General features: G+C 38.9%; 1 protein-coding gene across 5 annotated transcripts; it reads right to left on the minus strand.

The window, feature by feature from the left end:
* Positions 1-13: 13 nt before the first annotated feature.
* On the minus strand, positions 14-27695 carry BNIP2 (BCL2 interacting protein 2). Of its 5 annotated transcripts, XM_035258756.3 has the most exons (12): positions 27513-27695; positions 20190-20296; positions 17778-17845; positions 17120-17296; positions 15274-15450; positions 12190-12292; positions 10740-10871; positions 9190-9276; positions 8759-8857; positions 7994-8029; positions 5765-5798; positions 14-4644 (listed from the first exon to the last, which is right to left on the minus strand). In XM_035258756.3, exons 2-11 carry the CDS (start codon positions 20237-20239, stop codon positions 5786-5788), a joined length of 942 nt encoding a protein of 313 aa, XP_035114647.1. In that variant the 5' UTR covers positions 20240-20296; positions 27513-27695; the 3' UTR covers positions 14-4644; positions 5765-5785. The 5 variants fall into 5 exon arrangements, with proteins under 5 accessions (XP_035114647.1, XP_017833243.1, XP_017833244.1 ...); XM_017977754.4 differs by lacking the exon at positions 5765-5798; XM_017977755.4 differs by lacking the exons at positions 5765-5798; positions 27513-27695 and adding an exon at positions 27114-27273.

The following is a 27695-nucleotide window of genomic DNA, read 5'->3' on the forward strand; positions in this document are numbered from 1 at the left end:
TGAGGCAAAGACGAACGTTCCAATAAATTTATTTAAATTCATTAATGTTGCAAAAATATGGTGTGCAACAAATGAAAGACACAGTTATATTCCTAACAGGTCAAAGGGAAAGAAAGTATTACACCTCCTCAGTAAATCATGGCGAACTCTCGTGTTTCTTACAAGGACCACATCAGTATCTTGCACACAGACATCAGAACTGAACTTCTCACAATGCAAAATGACAGTACTAGGCTAGGCAACATCTTCCTAACAGTAGGAAAATATTACAGTACATTAATTTTGTCTAAATGACAGCAATGAACTGGTGGTAACAAAAGTATTCTTGAAACAGATATCAAAGTGCGTTAGTGTCTTAACAAACTCGAAGCTGTGTTCTGTGTGAATAGTGCCAAGGGCTGTGGAAGTCTGTGACCCTGAACACCATCAATATTTACTAGCCAGGTTTACGAAAATAAACAAGCAGCTGTTAAAGGGGCATTAAACTTTACAAAGTCCACATACAAAAAGTGCAGTGTAGTAGCTGATGAATGTTATTTTCCAAGTTCCTCCTTAGCCAAATTGCATTAAAACTGCAAAAGGCAAATATTTTAACTTCTTGTAGGATGTCTCAGAATCATCTATTTGAAACTAAATAGCTTAATATCATTAATTTAGAAGCACAAAATGATTTTCATTTGGTGCTTGATTTATTAAGTGCATATTTATGTGAATTTTTCATAGCATTTTACTTGGTTCTCAAAACATAGGTAGGTCTATTACAGATAGTTGCAACATACTGTTATATTCAAATTTTAGTGTCACTCCTAACTATACTACTTTATTTTCAATTATCATTTAGAACTTCCAAGGTAAGTTACATTACTGGCTCTCCGCACTGATCTGATTCAGAATCTTAAGAAGGGTCGGGGTGGGGGTTAGGGGAGGGGCTCGCCAGTTTTGTAGAACACCGAGTAGAGACTACCCCACTTCCCTTGCCAGTTGGCCTTCCCATTCAAGTTTAAGTTCTTGACTCTTTCTCCCAGCAACTCACACCACACAATTCTGATTACCTGAAACAAGACAGACTCTTTAATGGCAAAATAGGCCTAACTTGTTAAGTACATTATTGCCTCTTTTTACTCCATTCGTCTCAGATTTGTAATCCATTTCTCAAATGTCCATATAGGATGGGAGAAAAAGCAGGCATGAAAACTAAATAGAATGGTGTAGCAATCTCTATTTTCAGCCTATCTCCTACTGCCATCTGACTGAGCAAGACTGACACTTCTCTGCATATGACATGGAAAAAGGAAGGATGAAGTGACTGTCACATCTCTACCACCCTCATCAGCAAACTGGCCTGTTCTACCTGAATGTCCGTCCTAATGTTAATTTATCACTTGAAGAACTATAAAAAGCCACTTCTGTATTGAACACATTTCCAGATTCCCTGAGCATTCACATCAACAGCCAAATAGAAATGGTAAACGTCTTTTTTTAAAGGCCTCTATGAAAAAGCAGATCTCTTAACTTTTTAAATTCTGGAATTACAGCTGGAGAAATTCTAGCTATAGATATATGCTTGCCAGTCAACAGATTTCAGTACTCGGTGCCCTTACTAAATAGTGATGTTGATTTTGGAAAACCACAGCAATGTTCAACAGCAGTGAAATATGAAACACAAACCCCTCAAAATTCAACTGTAAGTGCTGTAATGGCTAACCTTCTCTGTTCAAACTTGCTTCTGTATGAACGAAGAAAGAGAAAATATGAATTCTCATCATAGGTGTGTATTATCAGCCTTTTCCCCTTCAATCCAGTCTTTATTCACATATCTTCTGTGTAGCCTGTAGGTTTTCCTGCTGGATACAAGAAATGGTACCACCAGCTGTCCTATCTAGTACTTCTCTTAAGAAGGACACCCTTACAGTGGCATATTAGGTAACAGCTATGTTTTTATCCCTTTATAAAGGTTGACTTTCCCTTCCCAGTTTTTATCACTTTCCAGTGACTCTGCTAGACCCTACTTAGAATCGTATTTCTTCATCTCTCCCTCTGAGTTAAAGACTGTTAAGCTTAAATTATTGGGCGAATAGAACATCTTCCCTTGGTGCCTGCTTGGGAGTATGACTAAGCAGAACACAGAGTCAAATTATTTCACATGAAAAACTTCTGACTAAAAAAAGGGGCACCTGGAGCCTAGTGACAAAAGCATCAAATTAAGCCAGGTATGTTAGATGCACGGTCCCAGCAGAAAGATGAAACGGTATAATCATACACTCTCACCCCAGTAATGGGAAATTAAAATGTAGTAACTGGGAAAATGTTACATAGCTATAAATTAGAAATAACAAACTTTTAATAAATGATCTTCCTCTACCCTACTAGTTATGATCTTAAACCTTACAGTTATAAAACATTTACTGTGGGTGCATCCCTATGCCAGATTCCATTCAGGTACAGGCCAAAGCAGGTATCCCTTTAATTCCGTGATTCACAGCACCTCCTCTTCTTTATATCCCAGGTGTTAACACTGTTGTCTCTGAATTTTTATGTTTAACAGAATATAGGCTTCTTCTATTTTAAAAAGAAATTCAGAAAAACATGGCTTTTGCAACACATATCTACAGTTAGGAGTAATGACTGGAAAATCAAAAAACAAAAAAGAAAGTTATGCTTCATATTTTTCAGACTGAAGAAGCAAGTACTTAATGTGGTGGAAAACCACCTGTTAAAAACCTCAGGCCATTCTGAGCAAGGTAAAGACGCATAAATGAAAGACTATGTTAACTGGTCTACAAACAGAGAATCTAGTCACAATCAATTGTTTACACGTAATCCTCATATGGTAAATTCAGAAGGAATGCCTAACGTGTTATTGTTAGTTTGCTTCTTCAACAAAAAGCGTTCCTAAGATGTGAGCGAGCAATAATGATTTTGGCTCCATTCACTGTAACGTTAGTTCCGGATCTGCCAAGAGCTGCTGGATCCGAGTTAAGTCAGGAGGCTGCTGAGGAATGTTTCATTCTGGGAATGCTCCAGCATCTCTTATAATTGGTTTTAAGTCAGCATGCCAAGTATAAGACTGAGGAGGACAAAAAGTATAGAGAGAAAAGTTCCCTTTTGTAACAGGAGACTTAGAATGACGTGAGAATGGTAAGAGCCACATGTGTGTTCAATCTACAGACGCACTCTTAAAAGGTTAGCTCACATCCACTTCAGTTTTGCTACTCTAGGGCACTCTTTTGCAAAATACCTTACAGGAAAGTTTGGAGTAGCATAACCTTCAGATTAGGAAGGTATTATGCTTACCAGCTGCACATGAGTCTTTCAGGTATATGACACAAAATTAGATCAATCTGTTGTTTCAGAAATAATTTTTTCGGTAATTAAGCTTTTTGTCTGGAGGCACAAACACAATTTATTTCAACGTAATGGTACTTACCAAATGAAACCATTTAAATGCTTGTATCAAATGTGTTATCCAAAACAGCACAATATAATGATGCTCTCTAAGACTTACAGAATTAACCTAACTTACAGTATTGTCAAACATGATTTCATAGAAATTTGAACAAACACCACATCTAATTAGGTCAAACAACTACTGACTTCAAATAATTGATATGGAAGTATTTTGGTAAAGTGCCCACAGTGAGAGCGGTTTAAAAAGCAGCCCCTGTTTTCTACAGAAAAAGTTGTGACAGTGAATAACTCATCATATCCTCTGCAATACTACACAACACTCACACACATTCAGGGGAGCAATGCCCTGGACACACAGCTTATTTCACATTAGTGAACAAACTCAAGATTTTTATAAAGTTCTGACTTCGGGTCAGAAAATAAAACGTCCCATATATACATATTTACAAACCTCCATTCCTAATGTCTTAAATCCTCTAGTTCTAAAAATGGCTTTTTGACTTGTCTTTAAAAAGAAAAAAGTGTGCAATGCACTTGCATTTGTACTTGCTGAATTATGAAACGATATTACGTTAAATGAGAAAAGAACCTTGGGATGGACTAATACACTTTGATTATGTACATGATCTTTGGGTATTCATGAGAATCAATTGAACTGTTCATTGCCTTATGAAAAACTCAATTTTCCAAGTTACCTAGGAAATGTATTTAACCATCTACAAAAACAAAAATTCTAATATGTACTTTACAAAATCATGGTCTTAATTTACCTGCATATTTTTTCCACACAACAGGTACACATTAAAAAATATTGCTTAAAAACATAAAAATATATATTATTTCTTTCCTTTGCCTTTTATGCATATAAATATTTCACCGAAGATGACGCATCATTCAATAAACAAATGCAAAAACTGTTGTATATAAAGTGTGGTTCTCTGCTATTCAGCAATATAAAACATAAAATGATAATACCGTTAGCTATTAAAGAGCTAAATTCAAGAGATTTGCAAACCAGTACAGCAGTGAACAGTCCCTTGTATAATACAAAAGTCCATTAAGAAGAGTCAGGTCAATCTTGTAACAGGTTACATAAAAATATGGGCCAACAAATGCATTATGAATGCAAAACAGCACTGCGTCATCAGCACATTCTTCGGTCTTGTTTGGACTAGACGCCAAACTTACTGTTCGTTTCTCGGTTCGTCTTGCTTTCCATTAAGCTCTTGATCAACTCTGTTTAATGAAGAATATACGCAATAAGAAACTAGCAACTGACCAATTTTCTTTCTAAAAATGACTGTTTTAGCATAGAATATCACTCTGTTAAAGACAAAGGTTTGCAAAGCAGCAGACGCAGTAAAACCAGTTACCAAATGTCATCTCCCCAGCCAGAAAAGAAAACTTTCAAAGGCGCGAGGACACTGGCAAGAAATGTGACTGTTGTTTCTTTAAAAATTATTAAAGACTTTACATACACATGGACATCAACTTTCTTAAAACTTCTAATCACATGGCATATTAAAACCCTGACCTGTAACTTGGCTACGGTAGGGATCCAAGTGGTTACAGACTGGCGGGAATAACTCCCTCAAAAATGACTGTTAACTAAAATATGGAAGTGCCACTAATGCCACTAACTCATCAATCAATACGTTAAAATCCAGTGATTAAAAAAATGCATACTTACAGAACCCATAATTATTCTCTAAAACTTACTGGTACCCAGTCTGTGAGTGCCTTTAACTTATTTTGACAGTATGAAGCCATAAGAATTTAACATTCAAAACTATCTAAGTATAAATCAATTACTAGCTGGGCACAGTGGCTCACACTTGTAATCTCAGCACTGTGGAAGGCTGAGACAGGCGGACCGCTTGACCAGCAGTTCGAGACCGGCCTGGGCAACATGGCAAACTCTGACTCTACACAAAACACAAAAATTAGCCAGGTGTGGTAGTGTGCACCTGTAGTCCCAGCTACTCAGAAGGCTGAGGTGGAAGGAATGCTGGAGCCCTGGAGACCCAGGCTGCAGTGAGCCGAGACTATGCCACTGCACTCCAGCCTGGGTGACAGAGGAAGACTGCCTCAAAAAAATCAAAACAAAAATCCATCCAAAAATCTGTTTAGTGGTGGGTTGCACATCAGTCCTATCAAAATTTAGGCATGTGGGGATTAGAAGGATTACATAATTACCATACAATAATTACAGACAACCCTTCAAAGGTAACAGTCTATTACTATTACATTTGTGGTGGTCTGGATGGCGGATGCAGGGACCCTGAAAACAATCTGGTATCAGATATAAAAAGGTACTTTTCATGTTTTTACTATTAACACCCATTACTGTGCTCACCTGAGTATCAGTGAAGCAGACCTAAAAGCCTGGTCTGTGGTAAAGGCAAAGTAACATTTAAAAATATTTTAAATATTGTTATCAAAAATTTGAAAGGTACATATTTCTGATAAGGCATTTGATATAAGGATGATCAAATCCTTTTAACATCCGAACTATCTTTACCAACTAATTTCATAATTATTTTTAAACTCCACTAAAACATGTTAACACTCTGTATCTACATGGCCACACTTGCACTGAGTTGTTTGAAACAAGCATTTGAAACATTTAAAACTGCGATCCTTTTACTGTCACTGGGGACACTGAATCTCACTATGGTCAGCACTTCTTCAACCCTCTTCCCCACAAACCCCTTCTTCCCCTGCTCCCCAAAAAACCTGCCACAGGGACTCAGTTTCATACTCTCTGTAGCACCAGTACTTATCATGTCATGCAGTTGTCACCTTAAATAAGCTCCTTTGCACCTAGCCTCTGTAAGGTTTGCTTTTAAAAACATGGCAGGGTGTGGTGGCTCACACCTGTAATCCCAGCACTTAGGGAGGCCAAGGCGAGCAGATCATCTGAGATCAGGTGTTTGAGACCAGACTGGCCAACATGGTGAAACCCTGTTTCTACTAAAAATGCAAAAGTTAGCTGGGTGTGGTGAAAGGTACCTGTAATCTCAGCTACTTGGGAGGCTGAGGCAGGAGAATCCCTTAAACCCAAGAGGCAGAGATTGCAGTGAGCCGAGATTGTGCCACTGCATTCTAGCCTGGGCGACAAGAGTGAAACTGTCTCAAAACAAAACATGCCTCTCTATCTAAATTTAATTTAAAATTTTATTTTCAGACTGACAAAAATTTGTTAATTTTTAAGACAAAAGAAACTACAAAAACCATAAAGTTTCTAAAAGATACAAGTAATAATTCTGTTTATGGTTAAACCCAAGTGAAAAAAAAAATCAAGATAAAATATTGACAGGTTTCAAACAATGCATTTAAATAAAAAGTATAAATTCCACAGTTTTCCTGATGGCTAAATTACTTCTTCACAGTATGAAAATCTTTTTTTTAAAAAGGCTTAATACAGGATATTTCATCAACGAAGGCAATTCACTTCGAAATCTATAAAGCAGCTAGCTTCAAAATATTCTGCAATTACAAATCACATTTTTAATTTCAGCCACTTGTCTAGCAAATGCACAGCAATGCCTAGAAACGGATGAGAAATCAGCATGATCAGTGTCTACTTTTCTATGTTAAAGTGTTGGCTAAACTGTGAAGCGTCATACAGAAGTGTAAAACTGATTCCATCACAGTGCCTACAGAATTCTCACTCATCAACAGAAACAAAATGTGTTCGAAGTTAAGAATGTTCCAGTTAGTTACAGTTGGCTCCTTAGAATGCTTGTCCATACATATAAATTACATATACATACACCAATTACGTATAAATCTCTCACCATAACTCTTTAGACTGTATTAAACTATGTCATGCTAATTTAACTGCCAATATTTTAAAGATTTAACAACTAGCTCCAAATTCTACATTTTTCAAAATTATTACATAAAATTCTAAGTATTGTATATGCTTGTCTTCCATCATCTATGCCAAGGTATCAATAGATAATAGTTTGTTATGCTCAAAGCAGAGGTGTTCAAAATTAAATTTAAAATAGAAAGCAGAGTGTTTAATTGTTAAACGGTACACTGAGATTTTAGGTATTTTATCACATGTAGAATTTGACTGGTTAGCAAGCCATTTAATTTAAGCGTAAAAGGATATTAATGTTGGTTAGCCAAAGAATATATGCATTGCAAATATAATAGACAACCCCAGGGAAATAATTTGACAACTTTAAAAACGTATGCATAACTATTTCAAAAGCACAAGTTAGCAATTTAAAGAAAATGGTGAAACAGATAAGGTCTTAAAAGTATTCGGTGTTCCAAATATCATTTTTAGCAATTTCTCTGCTTTCACCATTAGTATTTAGAGTAGGAAGGAAAGAGAAGGGTCTGTCGTCTTTAACTGCTAATTGGCATCAAATAAGGCAATAAAACATGGTGAATCCAAGTCACATTCAGCCTTAGGAACTCCGGGTTCACCCTGTATTTGGAAGTTGGGGTATATTCATATTTACAAATGCTGTTATCTTTGTCTACAAGCTAACCAACCGATAAGGAGGAGTTAGTCGCAATGCAAATGGACTAGTCTAGATGCAACCCAGTCAAGGTGTGCATATACCTTTTTCGTTTCTTTTTAAACTTTTCTTCTTCATACCTTTGTGGGGAAGAGTTATTTCAGTAAATACACGTTATGAAGATGAACAAAAACTTGAAAAAAGGTACTAAAAATAAACCCATTTAAATTTTCCAGCAAAACCAAAAATACTTAAGACATGATGTACAAAGTAAAAGTCTGACCTTTGCGCATTAAATACACTAAACCTCAGGTAAGCAGAACAAAGACACTTTTCTACATGCACTGTAATACCCAGGTATTTATGCTAATAGCCTTCCACCAAGTCCAGGAAGTTACACGGAAGAATATGAATCTGATAAAGAGAACGAAATTTCAGTCACCGGAAAACATGAAGGTTATGTTGACTTAAATATTCTTATTCGTTTGGCAATGATTATTCATGATGAGTTCACTCAAATTCGTTGAGCACCGTGTTCACCTTTGGAGAATGTTCCTTAGTACTAATCAATTAGAAAAATCATCTCTGAGATTATAACCACTCTATGAAAGTTTAACATGGATCACAACCAGAAATAATTTCTCCTAGTTCTTCAACTGACAGCCTGAAGAAAATGCCAACTTATTGGGATGATGTGGGAAGTGGCTTCTTCCCCTTTTTCTTTGCTACACACACACACACACAGACACACACACACACACACACAGCTATAACACATAATGCATAAAGAATGAGTACTGAAAAGGATTACCTGCTGCACATCAAAATATTAAGATTCAATACAATTAAGGAAATAAAACAAAACATACTGTTTTATGCATTCTGGTATGCCAACGTACTCCATGGGGACAAGTTCTGCTAGTTCTGCCAAATTAAAGACGTATCTAATTTTTTGGCTGAATTTTGAGCTACGGAAGAAAACAAAAATAATTACCTCCATATTTCTGACAAACAGAATGGCAACAATGTTTACAAGACACAAACATTCCTTATATACAAATGGGTATAAGAATTTTTTTTAAAAAGTTGTATCATTTTGAATGTTCAACACACAAGGATGATAAATGTCTGAGGTGATGGATGTACTAGTCACTCTGGTTTGACCATTATACAAGGTATACACAAACCAAATACAGCTCTGTATCCCATCAATACATACAGTTAATATGTGTCAGCTGAAAATAAATGGAAAAAAAAAGAAGTAAAAATAAAATTACAGTCAATGGCTCTCAAAAATTACCTAATAAATGGTCTTGTAACAGCCAGAAGTGTTCTGATAAACCAAGAAGGATGTACAATGATTAGGGATTTTAGATTTTTCCGTAACCTGGAGTTAAAAAAGAAAAAAAAAACAAAAAAGTTAAAAGCCTCTACAAATTCTAATGCTAAAAGTCAAGACATCAATAAATATGTCAAAGTTTGTACAAAACAGTAATTGAAAAATCTCACCCAAGAGTTCTCATTTAGGTGTGGCACTCCTGTAGACAAGAAAATACACTCCTGAATTTTGATGGTTCCTCCTACTCCTATGAAATGAACTTTACTTCATTTGGCCAAATGTATGTACACAGTATAGCCTGTTATTAAATGTCTCCTAGCACACACATTCACCTGTCTTTGGGGCTCTGTCAACCAGGGAAAGAGGCCAATACAAAAGAATATAAGAGTAAACTATTCTCATCTTCCAAAACTAGGGAGAAACTGGTGCTAAGTTCTTAAAGCATTGTGAAGGCAGAGAAATATGCATGGGCGAGATGACCACAGAACAAAAACAAATCAGATCTAACTCGTGTTCTTATGAAATTTAAAGTTTTGATTAAAAATGAAAGGTATTATCCTGGACATCTTCTTTGTAAATGACTAAATGAAAACTTATTGTATTACGTGTATTTCACACATCAAGTTATATAATCACAGGAGCTAGCCGATGTCAAATTTAGATGTGAAGAGGAAATTATCAATGGTACAGACTTGATTTAAATTAGCCATGGCAAGATCAAACCAACTGGAAGAACACACTCCTTCCATTAAGTACTAGTGACTAACTCCCAAGAGAATACACTGCTAAGCCAAAGAAAGATTACAACTAAACAAGCATCATTAAGAAACCTAAGACTGAGCGCCGTGGCTCATGCCTGTAATCCCAGCACTTCGGGGGCTGAGGCAGGTGGATGGTTTCAGGCCAGGAGTTAGAGAACCAGCCTGGGCAACATGTTGAAACGCTGTCTCTACAAAAAATACTAAAATTAGCTGGCTGTGGTGATACATGCCTGGAGTCCCAGCTACCTGGGAGGCTGAGGTGGGAGAATCATCTGAGCCTGGAAGGTCACAGCTACAGTGAGCAGAGATTGCACCACTGCAGTCCAGCCTGGGTGACAGAGTGAGACCCTGTCTCAAAGCAAAGCACAAAACAAAAACATACAACAAGCTGAGCACTATAAATGAGGCAAAGCTCAGAATGTCATAACATAGGAAACATATGACATTCTCCATCCTTTCCCAAGATGTAAACAGTAGAAAAGTGTTCAATGTGGAGAAAATGTCTCCTTATAAACGAGGAGAAATGTGGAGCTACTTTACGAATTAAGGTTATTCTTTACAGAAAAATCAAAATTGATTTCCCTCGTAACGTTCTAAAATGCTATCTTCAGAAAACAGAAACCTCTCATGAAATTAATAAATGAAATTTTAAAAATAAATGTTTTTAAATAGCAACAGAAAACAAAGTTTGATCTACTAAAGCCATTATAAAAACTTTCCAGACTAGCTTTTAACTTGTGTTTGTATTACCTTCTATCGATTTGCTGATAACATTTCCTGAGCCACCCCAGACTGGGCATTTTTCTTCGAGTTGTCGCACCATTTAAATAAACGATCATGTAGTTCTCTGCTACCAATAGCTCCAAAGTGCCAATAACATATCTGTAAAAAACAGATTAAGTTTAAGCCTTAAAATCACTGTGTAGAACTGAACTAGAGTCTCCATGTACAATTTCTTTCTCTCCTCTACAAGGAAAGCAAACAATGAAAATGCTCAAACTGCATTAGCTGGTATTACGATCATTTTAAAATGTTACTTTTTAAGAGATATATATGAAAATGTTTTTAGAAGAAAATGATTTGCTTCTGGGATCTGCTTCAAAAGTATATACTGAGGGGAGAAGTGGGAACGAACTTTAAACTGATAATTGTTGAACATTTGATTTACTTCTCTTTACCCTTGTGAATGTTTAAAATTTTCCACAATAAAGTTTTTAAAAACTGGATTAACCCGAGAAACAGAATGATCCTGTGGAAACAGAACTGATTCAGCTCAGTTATACTGGCCTTCTAGGGGTGAATGTAATTTAGCCACATGATTTTGAGACAAAAATCACTTCTTCACACTTAATGTACCTGCAAATGTAAAATTAAAAAGCTGGGATAGGTGGGGCATGGTGGCTTACTTGAAGCCTGGAGTTTGAGACCAACCCTGGCAACCTAGTCAGATCCTGTCTCTACCAAAAATAAAAAAAGTCAGGTGGATGTGGTGACATGTGCCTGTAGTCCCGGCCACTAGGGAGGCTGAGGTAGGAGGATGGCTTGAGCCCGTGAGGTCAAGGGTGCAGGGAGCCGTCGTTGTACCAGTGAACTCCAGGAAGGGTGACACTGTGAAACTCCGTCTCAAAACAAAAAAAAGTTGGAACAACAAATCGGAGATATGACAATTTCCCAGTTTTAAAATGACAATTTTTCTCTTGAGTTGGAAAACTATTATCTCATAATGTCAGAGAATAAGGACTCATCTAGTCCCGTATCTAGTAACAAATACTTTTGCTTTACTCTTCATTTCTATCATTCACAAACTTGCACTTGAAAAATTCGGACACTTTCAGAACTGGGATGTTTATTTTTCTGAGAGAGGGTCTTACTCTGTCACCCCGACTAGACTGCAGTGGCAAAATCACAGTTCACTGCAGCTTTGACCTCACACGCTCAGGTGATCCCCCACGCCAGGCTCCTGAGTAGCTGGGGCTACAGGCCCTTATCGCCATGCCTGGCTAATTTTTTGTTTTTGTAGAGAGAGGGCTTTGTTATGTTGCACAGGCTAGTCTCCAACTCCTGGACTCAAGTGATCCGCCCACCTCAGTCTCCCAAGGAACTTGGATATTTATAATTTTTACACACCTTAAGTTTCTTAAGGTGTAGATCTAACTAGCTCAAAATTCTGTCCAAATGTTTTTGTTAAATATATACTTACTTAAAGAGATTGTCCATCAGGTATCTATAGTTAGGTTGACTACTTTCAGGCATGAAACAGACAGCAAACACGACAATGGCATTTAATCCATCCCCATAATATCCTGAAAAAGACACCAAACACACTATCACCAGCATGATTTCACTCTTAGGAATTTTCAGAAGACATCTGTATGATTGGTAAATTATAAATAAGAGTTTACCTCTCACAAACTTATGAATTAAAATGTATGTTTTGCAAATCTTATATGGTCTTACATAGAATTTTAAATTTCTTCTTCCCCAAAAGAGAACAGTAAAATTTAAAGAGGACAGTGGACAAAAAAAAAAAAAAACAAAAAAACCCCCAAGACCACTTAAATAAGCATACTTAAAACGTAGTCACATTTTATCAAGTAGACAAATACAGTGATATAACCCAATACAATACCAACACTATACAACATTTTAAAGTTTAATATACACACACACACACACACACACACATCACACACATATATATGCACACTTATGGTTAAAGTGGGTACTTTTTAATTTTAAAATATTGTGGAGATAGGCGTCTTGCTCTATTGGCCAGGATGGAGTACAGTGGCATAATCACAGCTCATGCAGCCTCGAACTTCTATGCTCAAGGGATCTTCCCACCTTACAGCCTCCAGAGGAGCTGAGGCTACAGTGCACACAAACATGCGTGGTTAATTTTTTTAAAAAATTTTTGTAGAGACAGAGTTTCAGTGTGTTGCTCAGATTGGTCTTGAACTCCTAGCCTTAAGCAGTCCTCCTCCTTTGGCGCTGGGCATGAGCCACCTCACCAGACCCATAAGTGGGTGATTTTTAAAACATAAGTTTTATATTTAAAAATGCTAGCACTGTATAGAATTTAGGACATCAAAACTAAATTAGGCCAGGCATAGTGGCTCATGCTTGTAACACAAGCACTATGGGAAGCTGAGGAAGGCAGATCACTTGAGGCCAGGAGTTGAAGATCAGCCTGACCAAAATGGCGAAACCTCATCTCTAGTAAAAATATAAAAAATTAGCTGGGAGTGGTGGTGTGGAACTGTAGCCCCAGCTACTTGGGAGGCAGAGGATGCAGTGAGCCGAGACTGCACCACTGCACTCCAGCCTGGGTGACAGAGTAAGACTTGGTTTCAAAAAAAAAAAAAGTAAATTACATCTCTGACATAATTTTCAGTAACAAAAAACAGTGCTAAAATGTCTATGCTTCAACTGCAGTCTTCAGATATTAAGCCTATAATTAGTAACAAACACATCTGCTGTAACTTTCATTTCTATTGTTTACAAATTTGCACGTGAAAAGATTTGAACATTTCAACAACATCAGAATCTTCGCTATCCTTCTTAAGCACTCAGTCACAAAATACATTGTGGTGATGCAAAAGGATAAGGTGGCCTTGATTACTTCCCCTACAAAAAAGTGCTATGTCTGAAAGATAAAGATGCAAGCTATAAATCAGGTCCTATAGTTCGATTCCTATAAGCTGGCGGAATAATGTGTGTCTGTGGGCTTCCAGATCCACATGATGCCATTTTCTTCATCTGAGTAAGACTAAATGAGGCAGAAGAATGCAACTACAAATATTCATGTGATTTCCTTTTTCAGATGAATGAAGACTATAGAAATAAGCAGGGGAATGCATTTGGCAGCGAGTAAATTAAGTGGAAATAACTTAGAAAAAAAAAATCAATCTGCTTGACCCATGTGCCCCGCTGTCCTGCGTTAGGAGAATTTAAAGTAGTATGACATACTCTATAGTGAGTTGTGTTCTGACTTGGCACTAACATTCCAGCACTATTTACAACACGCCTAGGTAAACTTCTATACATGGTGCTGTTAGACTGAAAGGATTTATAACTTAAACTTATATAGCTTTTCTTATTTCTTAAGGGACTTAAACCTTGTATTTTTGTATATCCCATAAATATGCAAAGTGGGTGCTCTATAAAAATGTGGAGTGAACTAGTTCTCTATTAAAAAATAATTTGTTCAGAATTTTAAGGTAAACTAAGAGTTACAAGTTTAAAAGTCCAAGTTTTACTTATATCCACAAAAAGACTTCAAGAATGTTCAAAGCCATTTGTTTATAATTGCCCAAGTTAGAAACAACTCACATGCACATCGAAAAAAAGAATGGATAAGCAAATTATGGTTTCTCCATGCAATGGAAAACTACTCAGCAATAAGAAGGAATGAACTGTGGACATGTGCAATCATATGGATTAATCTCAAAAACGTCATGCTGAAAAGTAGACCAAAGAATGCATAGGATGATTTTAGTTACCATACATGAAATTCTAGAACAGGCGAAACTAATTGGGGGTAGGTATAATAGTGGCTACTGGAAGTGAGTATTTACTGGGAAGGGGTATTAAAAAATTCTTCTGGGACACTAAAAATGTTCTATACATTTAGGGGTGTGGGTTATATACATGGATATGTATTTGCCAAAACTCACTGAACTGTACACTTAAGATCAGAGCACTTCACTGTTTATAACTTAGGGAGAAAGGACAGTCCCAGTTTTCGGTGGCCTGATGACAGTTAAAAAAATTTTTTTTGAGACAGGGTCTGTCAAAAAACAAAACAAACAAAAGAAAAAACTGGAGTGCAGTGGCATGATCACGGCTCACTTGCAGCCTCAACTTCCCAAGCTCAAGCTCTCTCTCCTCCCACCCCATATGCCACTGCTTCTGGCTATTATTTATTTATTTATTTTTTTGTGGCAACCATGTCTACGTTGCCCAATCTGGCCTTGAACTCCTGAGCTCAGGTAATCCTCCTGCCTCAGCCTCTCAAATTGCTGGGATTATGGGCCTGAGCCACTGTGCAAGCTGACAGTGTTCCCTACAGATTCTTTTGTACTTTTTCAACTTACGGTATGCATATAATGATTTTAAATGGTAGCTTCATTCTTCTACTTTAAACCTGTCATGTTTCTAAACTGATATGAGAAATGTTTATTATTCTTTCAAAATTACATGATATCTCTAGGCAGAGTTTCTAAAAGCATTTAGAAATCTGATATTGCATTAGGCAATCTGAGAAATCCTCAGCAACTCTTACCCCCATGGCTGATAACTTTTTTATAGGGTTCAATCGCTTTCATGTCAACCCTGTGGTCCTGCTCTCCAATCCTGAACATACGCCAGCGTCGTCCATCTTCTTTTTCCTCTGCTGCTGTATATTCAGTAATTGAGCCTTTCCTAATTACTTCAGTAGTCTTGGGTTTTGGAAGATCATCTGTGAAAATAAAAAGTTTTTGAATCACAAATTGTTATACAACAAAAATCAAATTATACGTTAACCACTTTACTATCCAGGTTTTTCAGAGAATTTTCATTCATGAGCACAATTTTATTTTATTTTATATATTTTTTTTAAATAAAGATGGGGTTTCACCATTTCGGTCAGGCGGGTCTTGAACTCTCAACCTCAGGTGATTCGCCCGCCTTGGCCTCCAAAGTGCTTGGATTACAGGCATGAGCCACCACGCACGGCCAGTGAGTGCAATTTTAAACGTCTCTTTCATAATGGAGGAAAAGGCTTATTCTTAATTTGAGGCCATCTTAAATCATTGGAAATCATGGTTCTTTAACTTTTTTTATTGCCCAATTCAACAAAAAAAACCACCTAATCACAGTGCAATGTATATCCAAAGTTCAGAAAATATTAATTCGTAGAGTCATCAAAATCTTAGCACACTGGCCTTACGACACCTTCCAGATTCAACTTGTGACAGTGCTGTCCCTGGCAGTTATGACTCTAGGTTACTTCAAGAAGCTATCTGGGAGCCAATGTTGTTGTTGCTGAGCACACAAATTAACTGTAATACCAGATAGGAAGTGGTTAACTAGCAGTGATCACTTCTCATTTGATCAGCTTTATAAAGCAGAAATGTATTTACGATACTCTGAGGTACACATGCAGAAGTCTATTTAAATTAGCATTGGCCAAAGCATAAGCACGAATGATCAGGTGTAATTTATGTTTTGAGATTGCAGCTTAGCTGATTTTTAATTTAGTAATGATTTTCAAAATTTCAGTATTATGGTCCTTACCAAAAGATGGGGGAAGGGGGGAACCTACTGCATGTTAGTTGTTTCCAAGACAAAGCTGTTAACGGAAAATATCCTTCCAGGAAATGACTACAGCAGCATTGAAGAAAGAAGAGACAAAACACACAGGCACAAAACGGTTTCAGTATCTTCATAAACTATTGCTTACTACTGGACTGTTCAATGAACCAGTGAAACAGAGAAGAAAACAGAAATCCAAAATACAGCACATCACACTTTGTTATAGTAAAATACTGAATGCCAAACACTACTTTGGGAAAAAAACCATTTTCAAGATGGAAAAACCATACATAAAAATTATAACAAGTATATAAAAGATATGTAGACAATTTTCTAATTAAAGAAAGCATGCAAAGTAAAACACAGGACAATTCCTTTGAATTACAAATAATTAATGACAATGAATACCAGGTCTGGGGGCTAAAAGTATACGTTGATTTAAGTTGGTCACTTTACAAAGTAGAACAATACCAGGCAAGCCTATTTAAAAAGTCGCCCCCAAAATGCCTTTCAGAACCCCCTTCCCACAAACTGTTAAGTATATGTTGCTTCAAGTTTCTTACTTGATTCACTGAAACTCAGCATGCCATAGTCATCAGCAATATTTGTTAAGCAACTATGAAAGAAATGTGACAGCACTGGGCAAACAAGAGTGGGGGAAACCACTGGTGTCATCTACTATATACGGTTTTAAAGTCTGTGAGAATATTCAAGTGTTAGCAGAATTTCCTATCTTAGTAACAAATAAATGAACTTCAGAAAGAATCACACACTTCAAGCAAAATCCCTGAATACATGAATGAAGATGAGATTAAAAACAGTGAAACATTTACCTTCCCACTCAAACTCATTACTATTCTCAGAGGGTGTGTCTAAGCCATCTAACTCAATCTCCCCACTTTCATCCAAATCGTCCGACAACACAGAGCCATCGCTAGGATCCAGTGTCAGGCTAATGTCTGGAGGCATTAGTTTCTTTCTCACTTTATTTTCATTGACTTCTAGGGAACCTGGAATTGGAAAATAAAGAAAAAGATATGTAACAAAAAACGCTTAGATATTAAAGATGAATATGAAACATTTTAACTACTCCACTCGGGGAAAAATAGTATCAATTAAACATAACTTCAAAGCACCTACTTACAAAATTTTGATTCTGATCACTCCTGCTTCTACATTGTTGGCAAAAGCTCAATAAATTATCAATGTTTTTTAAATAGAGGCAGACCTTATAGAGACCTCTTACCAATAAAAATGATCTCCTCCCACCTGTTTACTGTAAAACTTTCCAAAAACCAAGCATATGTTTTGGGAAGTTAATTTTTTAACGCATTCTAAAAATGCTTTCCTCAATGTTAAGCTTATACATTGACTTCTACAATGGAATACAAACTCAAGTTGGTTTTTTTTTTTTTGGATAAAAAAATGTGTTTAAAAAAAAAAATCACAAAGTCCATCATTTCATTGAAAGTAAAAGTGTTAAGCTCTTACCAGGCTGGTTCTCTGGTCCAGTTATAGCCAGTATATCTGCTTCGGTACTATCATCTTCTGGTAAAGGTCTAGAAGACACAGGCACACTTTTTAACGCAGAAATTAAGAAAGAATTTTTTTCAAGTTCAATCTATTAAACATACAGCTTACAGAAATACATATGTGGAAAATGGAATGAAGCGGTGTTGTTTTTGAGACAGGGACTTGCTCCGTCACCTAGGCTGGAGCACAATGGCACAATCATGGCTCACTTCAGCCTTAACTCCTAGGCTCCAGAGATCCTCCTATTTGGGACTACAGGTGCGTGCCACCACACACAGCTAATTTTTAGCAGAGTCAGAGTCTTGCTATGTTGCCCAGGCTGGCCTTTTAGGCTCAAACGATTCTCCCGCCTCAACTTCCAAAAATGTTGGGATTACAGGAGTGAGCCACTGTGCCCAGCCTAAGCAGTGTTTAAGATAAAGCCTCAGCTTTATGAGTAGCTAGGACTACAGTTGCACACCACCATGCCCGGCTAATTTTTAGGGTTTTTTTGTAGAGACCAGGTATTGATTGCTATATTGCCCAGGCTGGTCTCAAGTGATCCTTCTGCCTTGGCCTCCCAAAGCACTGGGATTATAGGCATGAGCTGCTATGCTTGGTTACGCCTTAAAAATTCTCAGACTGTCAGAGCTCACTTATTACATATAAGTAACACAAAAACAGATATAAATACCTCACGTGTAGGTATTATAGAATTATAAAACGTAAAAATTTTAAACAACTGTAACTGAAACGCGCAAATATAATGCGACATATGATGCAATGTATGAAGCTCAAGTTTGACTCAAGAGACTCAGTAACAATGGTTCATTTCTTCTGAGATCAGCGTTCCTATGTTACTATCACCACCACGTGCAACAGAGACTCAGGTCTCCTCTCAGCTGTCCAACTTCCAACTGCTAAGGCACCTGATTATGGACTAGGATATCTTCTGGCCACTATGCATGGAAGCACTATTTCATTATAAGTCTGCCTTTGCCTCTTTTCATTAGCCTACCTGGTGCCAATACAATTGTAAACACGAATGCAACATGTCAAGGTGGCTGGCCAGATGAGGTAGAAAACCCTTATTAATTTACTTAGTAAGGCTTTTCTGGCGGGGGGAGGGGATCCCACAAAATTATTATTATTTTTGAGTCAGAGCCTGGCTGTGTCACCCAGGCTCGAGTGCAATGGCACGATCTCACCTCACTGCAACCTCTGGCTCCCGGGTTCAGGCAATTCTCATGCGTCTGGCTTCTAAGCAGCTGGGACTACAAGTGCATGCCACCACACTTAGCTAATTTTTTGTATTTTTAGTAGAGATGGCGCTTTGCCACGTTGGCCAGGTTGGCCTCAAACTCCCGGCCCTAAGTGATCTGCCCACCTCAGCCTCCCAAAGTCTTGGGATTACAGATGTGAGCCACTGCACCTGGTCATAAAATTAAAGAAAAATTTTAAAGACAACTAAAGACCGCCTTCTCTGAGGAATCCCTCAGACTTAGTTTAAAGAGAAAAAAACGGGCCACGTGTAGTGGCTCACGCCTGTTATCCCAGCACTTTGCAAGGCCAAAGTGGGTGAATCACGAGGTCAGGAGCTCAAGACCAGGCTGGCCAATATTGTAAAACCCATCTCTACTAAAAATACAAAAAAAAAAAAAATTAGGTGTGCTGGCACATGCCTGTAATCCCAGCTACTTGGGAGGCTGAGATAGAAGAACTGCTTGTCCCTCGGAGGCGGAGGTTGCAGTGAGTTGAGATTGTGCCACTGCACTCCAGCCTGGGCAACAGAGCAAGACTCCATCTCAACAAGAACAACAAGCAGGAGACAAACGTTTGGAGACTTGAATGATCAAAACAAAAATGAAAGATCATAGAAGACTACATGTATGTTTGGTTGGAAAGTAAGATACAAGAGAGTCCATCTAACTGTTGAAAAGAAACTTCTCCTTCCTAGAATCACAGGATCACCTTGGATTACTGAGTTTAAGAAGCCAAATATTCACCTAAAAAGTGATATCTCGGAGGGGCATGGTAGTTCACGCCTGTAATCCTACCACTTTTGGAAGCCCAGGTGGGTGGATCACGAGGTCAGGAGTTCGAGAACAGCCTGGCCAATATGGTGAAACCCAGTCTCTACTAAAAACACAAAAATTAGCTGGGCATGGTGGCACATGCCTGTAGTCCCAGATACTCGGAAGGCTGAGGCAGGAGAACTGCTTGAACCCAGGAGGCGGATGTTGCAGAGAGCTGAGATTGCAATACTGCACTCCAACCTGGACGACAGAGTGAGACTCTGTCTCAAAAAAAAAAAAACAAAAAAGTGATATCTCAATAAAGAACTTTGGAAGTTTTGTTCTAAAGTTGTTTTCATTTAAAAGCGCTGCTCACATTGGAAAATCTTCATCTTGCCATTCTTCTTTAAGTTCCACACCTTCCATCCTCAGCCTGGATTCAATGTCAGCTACAAACTCTTGATAATCCAGAGGGCCAATGTCCTATGAAGAGAGAAAAATGTATAACTTAATTTCCACTTTACTTTTTATCCAATGAAAAGGTGTAATAACTTTATATCTTAGTCCATACCTGATGCTTAGTATAGTAGTCTGGTCATGAAATTCATTTACCAGGTTGCAATTTTTTTTTTAGTTAGAGGCTATTCAGACTATATGTACTCTGGTAAAGTACTGTTTACAGTAAGGATACTGTTCAGTCAAAATACTTGTTTTCAGTTGCATGTATAGTGTCTCAGGCTATGAATTAAAATATATTTCATACTATGGATTATATTAAAAATTTGAAGTTGGGTAAGAAATAAAAATGTTCTTCGCAGCACTTTGGGAGGCTGAGGGGGGTGGATCACAAGGTCAAGAGATCGAGACCATCCTGGTCAACATGGTGAAACCCCGTCTCTACTAAAAATACAAAAAATTAGCTGGACATGGTGGCGCGTGCCTGTAATCCCAGCTACTCGGGAGGCTTAGGCAGGAGAATTGCCTGAACCCAGGAGGCGGAGGTTGCGGTGAGCCGAGATCATGCCATTGCACTCCCGCCTGGGTAACAAGAGCGAAACTCCGGCTCAAAAAACAAAAAACAAGAAAAATAAAAATGTTCTTTATTACAGATTCATAATAAAACTTTCTGTCCCTTGGATAGAGGTTGAATCTAGAGAGTAAACAACAGTAAATAAATAATACTTAAACTCATGACTCGGCAGCGTTAAGTAGTATGCTTTTATATTTTCTTTTCAACAGTTTGATGCCACAATTCCTGAGCTACCTTAGGAACCAGTAAATAACTATGCTATCTTTTGATTTCTTTCACAGCTACACCATGCCTTTCTCATATAGCTTCACATACATTTTCAAACACTAAACTTGGTCAATGTCTTTGTTTATGCAACTATGTATTTTAACATATGATGTGAACTTTGGTCTCAAGTTTTTCCAAGGAAGGATGTGAGTGCCAGTGTCCTCATTTTAAAAGTGAGAAATCTAGAGATATTCCCTCTGGTGATGGAGAAAGAAACAGAAGTTTAGGTATGGTAAAGATCGACTGGTCAACAACGCAATGAAACAGCACAAACCGTAGAAGAGGTATCAGTGCGTGTTTAGTTCATTTACATTAAAGTCAACAGACATCTAAAGTTATTCAAAAACCAGCACTAACAAATATATATAGACATTTGGCAGTAATATGTTTCTTAAGAGATACAGAGCCTCACTAGCAGTACTAAAAATAAAGTTTAAAGCGGGTGACACCAGGCCGGGCACGGTGACTCACACCTGTAATCCTAGCACTTTGGGAGGTCGAAGTGGGTGAATCACTTGAGGTCAGGAGTTGATAACCAGTTGAAACCCCGTCTCTAAAAAAGCAGGGCATAGTGGCGGGCACCTGTAATCCCAGCTACTCGGGAGACTGAGGCAGGATAATCACTTGAACCTGGGAGGTGGAGGTTGCAGTGAGCCGAGTTCGTGCCATTGCACTCAAGCCTGGGTGACAGAGCGAGACTGCATCCAAAAAAAAAAAAAAAGCTGCCATGGTGGCTTATGCCTGTAATCCCAGCACTCTGGGAGGCCGAGGTGGGCGGATCAAAAGGCCAGGACTTTGAGACCAGCCTGACCAACATGGTGAAAAGTCATCTAAAAATCAAAAAATTAGCCAGGTGTAGTGGTGTGAAGCTACAATCCCAGCTACTCAGAAGGCTGAGATAGGATAATCGCTTGAACCTAGGAGGTGGAGGTTGCAGTGAGCTGAGACAGTGCCACTGCACTCCACTGTGGGCAACAGAGACTCAGTCTCAAAGAAAAGTGGTTGACGCCAGTAGAAGATGAAAGAGGGCGAAATGGACAAAATGACTAACGCTTTTCATCGTACTGAGTCCTTCTACACCATTTGATTTTTAAAACTATACTATATATGACTTTAAAAGGTATTTATTAAACGAAATCAATTATGCCAGCCATTTACATCAACCAGTCTTCTAGAAGAAAAATGTCATCATGTCCCGTAGCTGCCCTATCTGCTACATCATTACAACATTCTAAAGATGCACAAAGTTACACAGAAAAAAGCCTTATGCTCTGGAACAACAAAATTAAAACGGAAATGTCCTCAAGTGTTAGATTTCACAAGGTAAACTAAATTTGTATCTCTGCCAAGGCTGGAAGGCTCTCTGCCTTGTTTGATTTTTTACTTACACTCAAGAGAAGGTTTTAAACATTCCCAAAAAGTTTCAATTTTTGTTGATACACTTGTGGGCACAGAAAAAAAACGGTAGATGCTGCCTTTTCCACACCAACTTATTTGCTTTAAAAACTCATTGATATATTTGTAAGGTTTTTAATTCTCTGGGAAAACAAGGATCCAGGCAATTTTGATAAATTAATGAGAAACATTTGAAATACAATAATCTTGACTTATTTAGCACTTTCAGTTTCTAATATGTCACATACACTGTTAAGTAATTAAGACACATCTTCAGTAATGTCTTTATATATATATATTGCTTTCTGATAGCAACCTTTCCTCTCTGAGGGACAAATAAGCAAAAAAAGGGACACCAACCTTACCAAACCCTCGCCTCTGTTTCCAACAGAAATAGAAAGGAGCCCACTATTACAATCAACAAGCACAAATGGTGAAAATACTTATTACTCTAGAATTACAATGATCAAGTGAGACCAGAGCATTCTGCCACTGAAGGCTGAAAACTGACGCTCTCTTCTAGATGTTTAACTTACTGATTTCCCAACGTTACGTTTTCTTAAGACCTTGGTACTCACTCTAAAGTGAACGATGCATTTTCCTAAATTCAATAATCAGAAAAGCTCTCTCTTATCTCGATGCACCTTTTTATTGAGTGTTGAAAAAAATACCAGCATGTTCTCTGGGTGTCTTTTTCTTTTTTTTTTTCCTTTTAGCACACAGAAAATGATTGGGTTCCAATGCATCTGGGTGTCTTTTTCAAAGATCTCAAATACTCAGAAAAATATTAAGCATTTCAAAAGTAAAAGCAGAGACTGAAAGTTGCAACCTATGTATTCCCAACACCTACCACAGTGCCTAGCACATAATAGGCCTATAAAATTTGGTTAAATGAATAATATCTGTAGGGTATGACACTGGTCAGCAAACCTTTGCTCAATCTCTTAGGCTTACTTTGCTTATTAAACTACATGAGTAGGATTTGTCCCTTGTTACCCTGCAAAAATGTAACAAAAATATTCTGTGGGAACCTACACCTCTGCAATAATAATTTCTGTTGGTAAAATTTTCCTCACTGGTAAGAGGAAAGGTTTATCTTGGGAAATTCCAGAAGACAAACCGTGCCTTTCAGCTGCTTAACCACTTGAACACGTTTATCTCTGAAAATAGCTCCTTGGGGCCAGGCACGTGGCTCATGCCTGTAATCCAAGCACTTTGGGAGGCTGAGGTGGGCGGATCACCTGAGGTCAGGAGTATGAGACCAGCCTGACCAACATGGTGAAACCCCATTCCCATGAAAAATACAAAAATCAGCAGGGCGTGGTGGAGAACGCCTGTAATCCCAGCTACTAGGGAGGCTGAGGTAGGAGAATCACTTGAACATGGGAGGTGGTGGTTGCAGTGAGCTGAGATTGTACCACTGCACTCCAGCCTGGGTGACAGAGATTCTGCCTCAAAAAAAAAGAAAAAAGCTTCTCAAAACACAGAAAGCCCAAGTCTTTCAGCTATCTCACCCTATTTATTCCATTTTTACCTTAATATCCTATTGAATCATGTGTTAATACCTCAGTATACAGACACAGGTATTGAGTTTAAGGATAATTAATTAATCTAGTTAAATGGAACTTGGGGAGAGATATAAATAGATTTATTCCACCATTTCATCACAAATTTTAGGGGACGGTACACTAGGTAGACGAAAACAATTTAAACAATTGAGGGAATACTGTTCTTGGAAGCACGTTATTATCAAGCAGCTGTTAAGAACAGGAAACATATAAGAAAGGAGTTAATATAACCACAACCACTTTGAAGGAGATCAGGATACCGCTGACTCACAAGTTAACTGTGGTTGCTTCCCATTTCTTATTCATATAGTTAATTTTTTAGCAAATTAGAATGGGAAATAACACTTTCAGATGATGTTTGTTAAAATAACACGTTGCAACAGGAATAACTTAATTTCTCAATGGACTGACTCTTGGTAGTGGTGGGACATCCTTACTTATGCCACTTACCTGTGGCAGTCAAAGATAAATTCAGAATAGTGGATCTGAGGTTAAAAAAAAAATCAAAGAGATAATGGATTCCTTCTGATGTAGCTTCAAGGGGAGCAGAACTGGTAAACTCAACCAGGATAAAAAAACCTTCCCCAGGCAGTTTAGCAACATATGCAAAAATTAAATGTTAAGATGATTGAGGCCAGGCTCAGCGGCTCACTCCTGTAATCCTAACACCTTGGGAGGACGAGGTGGGAGATGGTTTAAGCCTGGAAGTTCGGGCCTACCTTAGGCAATATAGTGAGATCTGTCTCTACAATTTTTTTTTTTAAGGTCACATTAGAACTGTTTAGATCGTAACACAATTTTACACAATAATTTTGCTATATGCAGTTTAACAGTGCTGCTCCAATACGTGCCAGAAACGACTATTTATGCTGAAATCAATTACAGTGGCAGATGGAAATGCCCAGGCAAGTCTTTCACTTCCCCATTTAAACAAAATGGTTTCATTCTAAACATTTCTGTTCACTTTTTAACGAACAGCCTGTACATTTAGGCGATCACCAAACATCCTTAGAAAAATCCTATATACTTGCTTGTCATTGCTTCCATGAGGGGAGGGGTATATCGTTTTTAAACAATAAAATAAGATGCTCTATCAGAAATGTTAACACAAGCCAGGCACGGTGGCTCACGCCTGTAATCCCAACACTTTGGGAGGCTGAGGTGGACCGATCACCTGAGGTCAGGCGTTTGAGTCCAGCCTGGCCAACATGGAGAAACCCCATCTCTACTAAAAATACAAAAATTGGTCAAGCATGGTGGTGCCTGCCTGTAATCTTGAGGCAGGAGAATCGCTTGAACCCAGGAGACAGAGGTTACAGGGAGCAGAGATCGAGTCACTGCACTCCAGCCTGGGTGACAGAGCAAGACTGCATCTCAAAAAATAAATAAATAAATAAATAAATAAAATAAACGTTAACAAAAATGTAAGAGGAAAAACTAGAGTGGCGATGACTTCTCTCAAAATGGTGAAAATAAAGCAAAAGACGATGGTGCTGCCTACGAAAGTGACCTTTACTGAATTATCATTGCAGAACATACAGAAAATGCTGAGACCTTAGTTTGCTGTAGTCAGAAAAATTAATTGTAACATAAAACTATAATCGTGGAATATTACTATCATCGTATTACACTAGTATTTTGCTTCATAGCATGTGAACACAACGTGGCATTTCTTTTTTCCACCAGAGTGGCGGCTCGGGGACACACACAGTCTCACTTTGTAGCCCACGCTGAACCAGTCTGGAGTGCAGTGCTGCAATGTCAGCTCACTGCAACTTCTGCCTCCCAGGTTCAAGTGATTGCTGTGCCAGTCTCTCCAGTGGCTGGGATTACAGGGATGTACCACCAGGCCCGGCTAATTTTTGTATTTTTGGTAGAGATGGGGTTTCACCATGTTGGCCAGGCTGGTCTCGAACTCCCGACCTCCGGTGATCCGCTGTCTTGGCCGCCCAAAGTAACAAGACATCTTTGATCCTACCAGCCAACTTTGACTTCCTGGATCTGGTTACACATGCTTTCTCCGACACCCTTCTCCCTATTGTTCCTTCTACCAGCATTACTCCAGATCGAACAGAATTTTTCCAGAGTGCTTTTCACATTTACTAACCCCTTTGATATCCATCATCTCATGTTCCAACCAGTCACTTTGCGATGCATGACACTTGTGTTATCTTCAGTTTATCTTACATGTGAGGAACCACATCCTGGTCCACCTACCTAGTCCAGAACTGCCTCTAATACAGCGCACCGTCTGCAATGCATTGGCAGCTGCATACAGAATAAGCCCGTAGTGCCCGATTTGGTGGCACTTAGCTTCAAAGATATTGTAATGCCTGAAGACCATAATAGCACTGACTTATGATAATCCAGTTCAAGTTCCGTTTGCAGAAATCGATCTGTCATACTTCCTGTCTAAGCCCAACTATGTTAGGCTGCACTACAGATTATGAAGACCAGGAATAGAGTTTAGAGAAACCGAAAAATAACAAGAACTAAGACGAGTATGTGCAAAATGATCAAGAAACTAGTGTGCAAGGGTAACTTAATTGGGTAACGTCGTCACTTGCAATTCTGAGGAAACATCCATTCACAAAGTACAGTATTTGTTTCTACATCTGCAGATATGCCAGTAAAATGTTAGAAAAATAACACATTTAACTGAAAATAAGAAATCAGGTATTAGGAGAGACAGAGATCCTAATCAAGAGAAAGTGAGAATGAAAAAAGCAACACTAAAATGCAATCAGATAATTCATTCGATGAAACAGGAGACTGTGCCTATCTTGATGAACACGGCAAAAGCTGTGCCCTCCAAGAGCTCACAGGATAGACAAGTAACTCTCCAGCGGCAAGAGATGCATCCAGAAATGCAAACCATTGTGCCAGGTATTTAAACAGAAAAGGTGGTGTCGGGATCCCAGCGGGGACTGGACGTTTGACGTACACACTCTAGATTTGGTTTAGCGCGCTCGGGAAGATCTATAAAGCCCGGATTTCTTACGCTGCTCCCGTGTCTATTCCCCGAGGTTACAAGGCGTACCAGAAGTCCAAGTTTCTTTGTTCTGCACCAGGGCGGACGCTGGTCATAAATACTGAACCATCGTGGCCCAGCCACTTCACCCACACCGGGGTAAAGGTGGGGGAGAGGGGGAGGCACAAGGTTCTATCCCGAGCACAACTACCAGAAACGGAAAAGGGGTGGGGTGGGGGCCCAACTGCCAAATACAAACAGGACCCGAGCCAAGGGCGGGGACCTACGCTGGGCGGGGATCCAGGAAGCACCTCCCGAGCAGGTTCTATGGCGCCCCCTACCACGGGTAACCTTCTGCGTTTCCTCTCCCCGGGCGTCTTGGGTAAGCGCCCGACAAACCTGCGCCCCTAGGCCGGTTCCAGACCGGCTCCGGAGCCACCGTGCCGAGTCCCCCCAGGCCGCACTCACCCCGGAGGAAGCCTTGGCCCCCTCGTCCTCCTCGCCCCTCCAGGCCGGCGACGTGGGGCTGACGGCCAGGTCGCAAAAAGCGGCGCCGAGCGGAGCCCGCTCCCCTCGGTCGGCGGTGGAGACCCCGGCCCAATCCCCCGGCCGCAGCGGCACAGCGGCGACGGCGGCAGCTGACCCGGAAGC

This window comes from Callithrix jacchus, chromosome 8, assembly GCF_049354715.1.
Source record: "Callithrix jacchus isolate 240 chromosome 8, calJac240_pri, whole genome shotgun sequence".
NCBI lineage: Eukaryota > Metazoa > Chordata > Mammalia > Primates > Cebidae > Callithrix > Callithrix jacchus.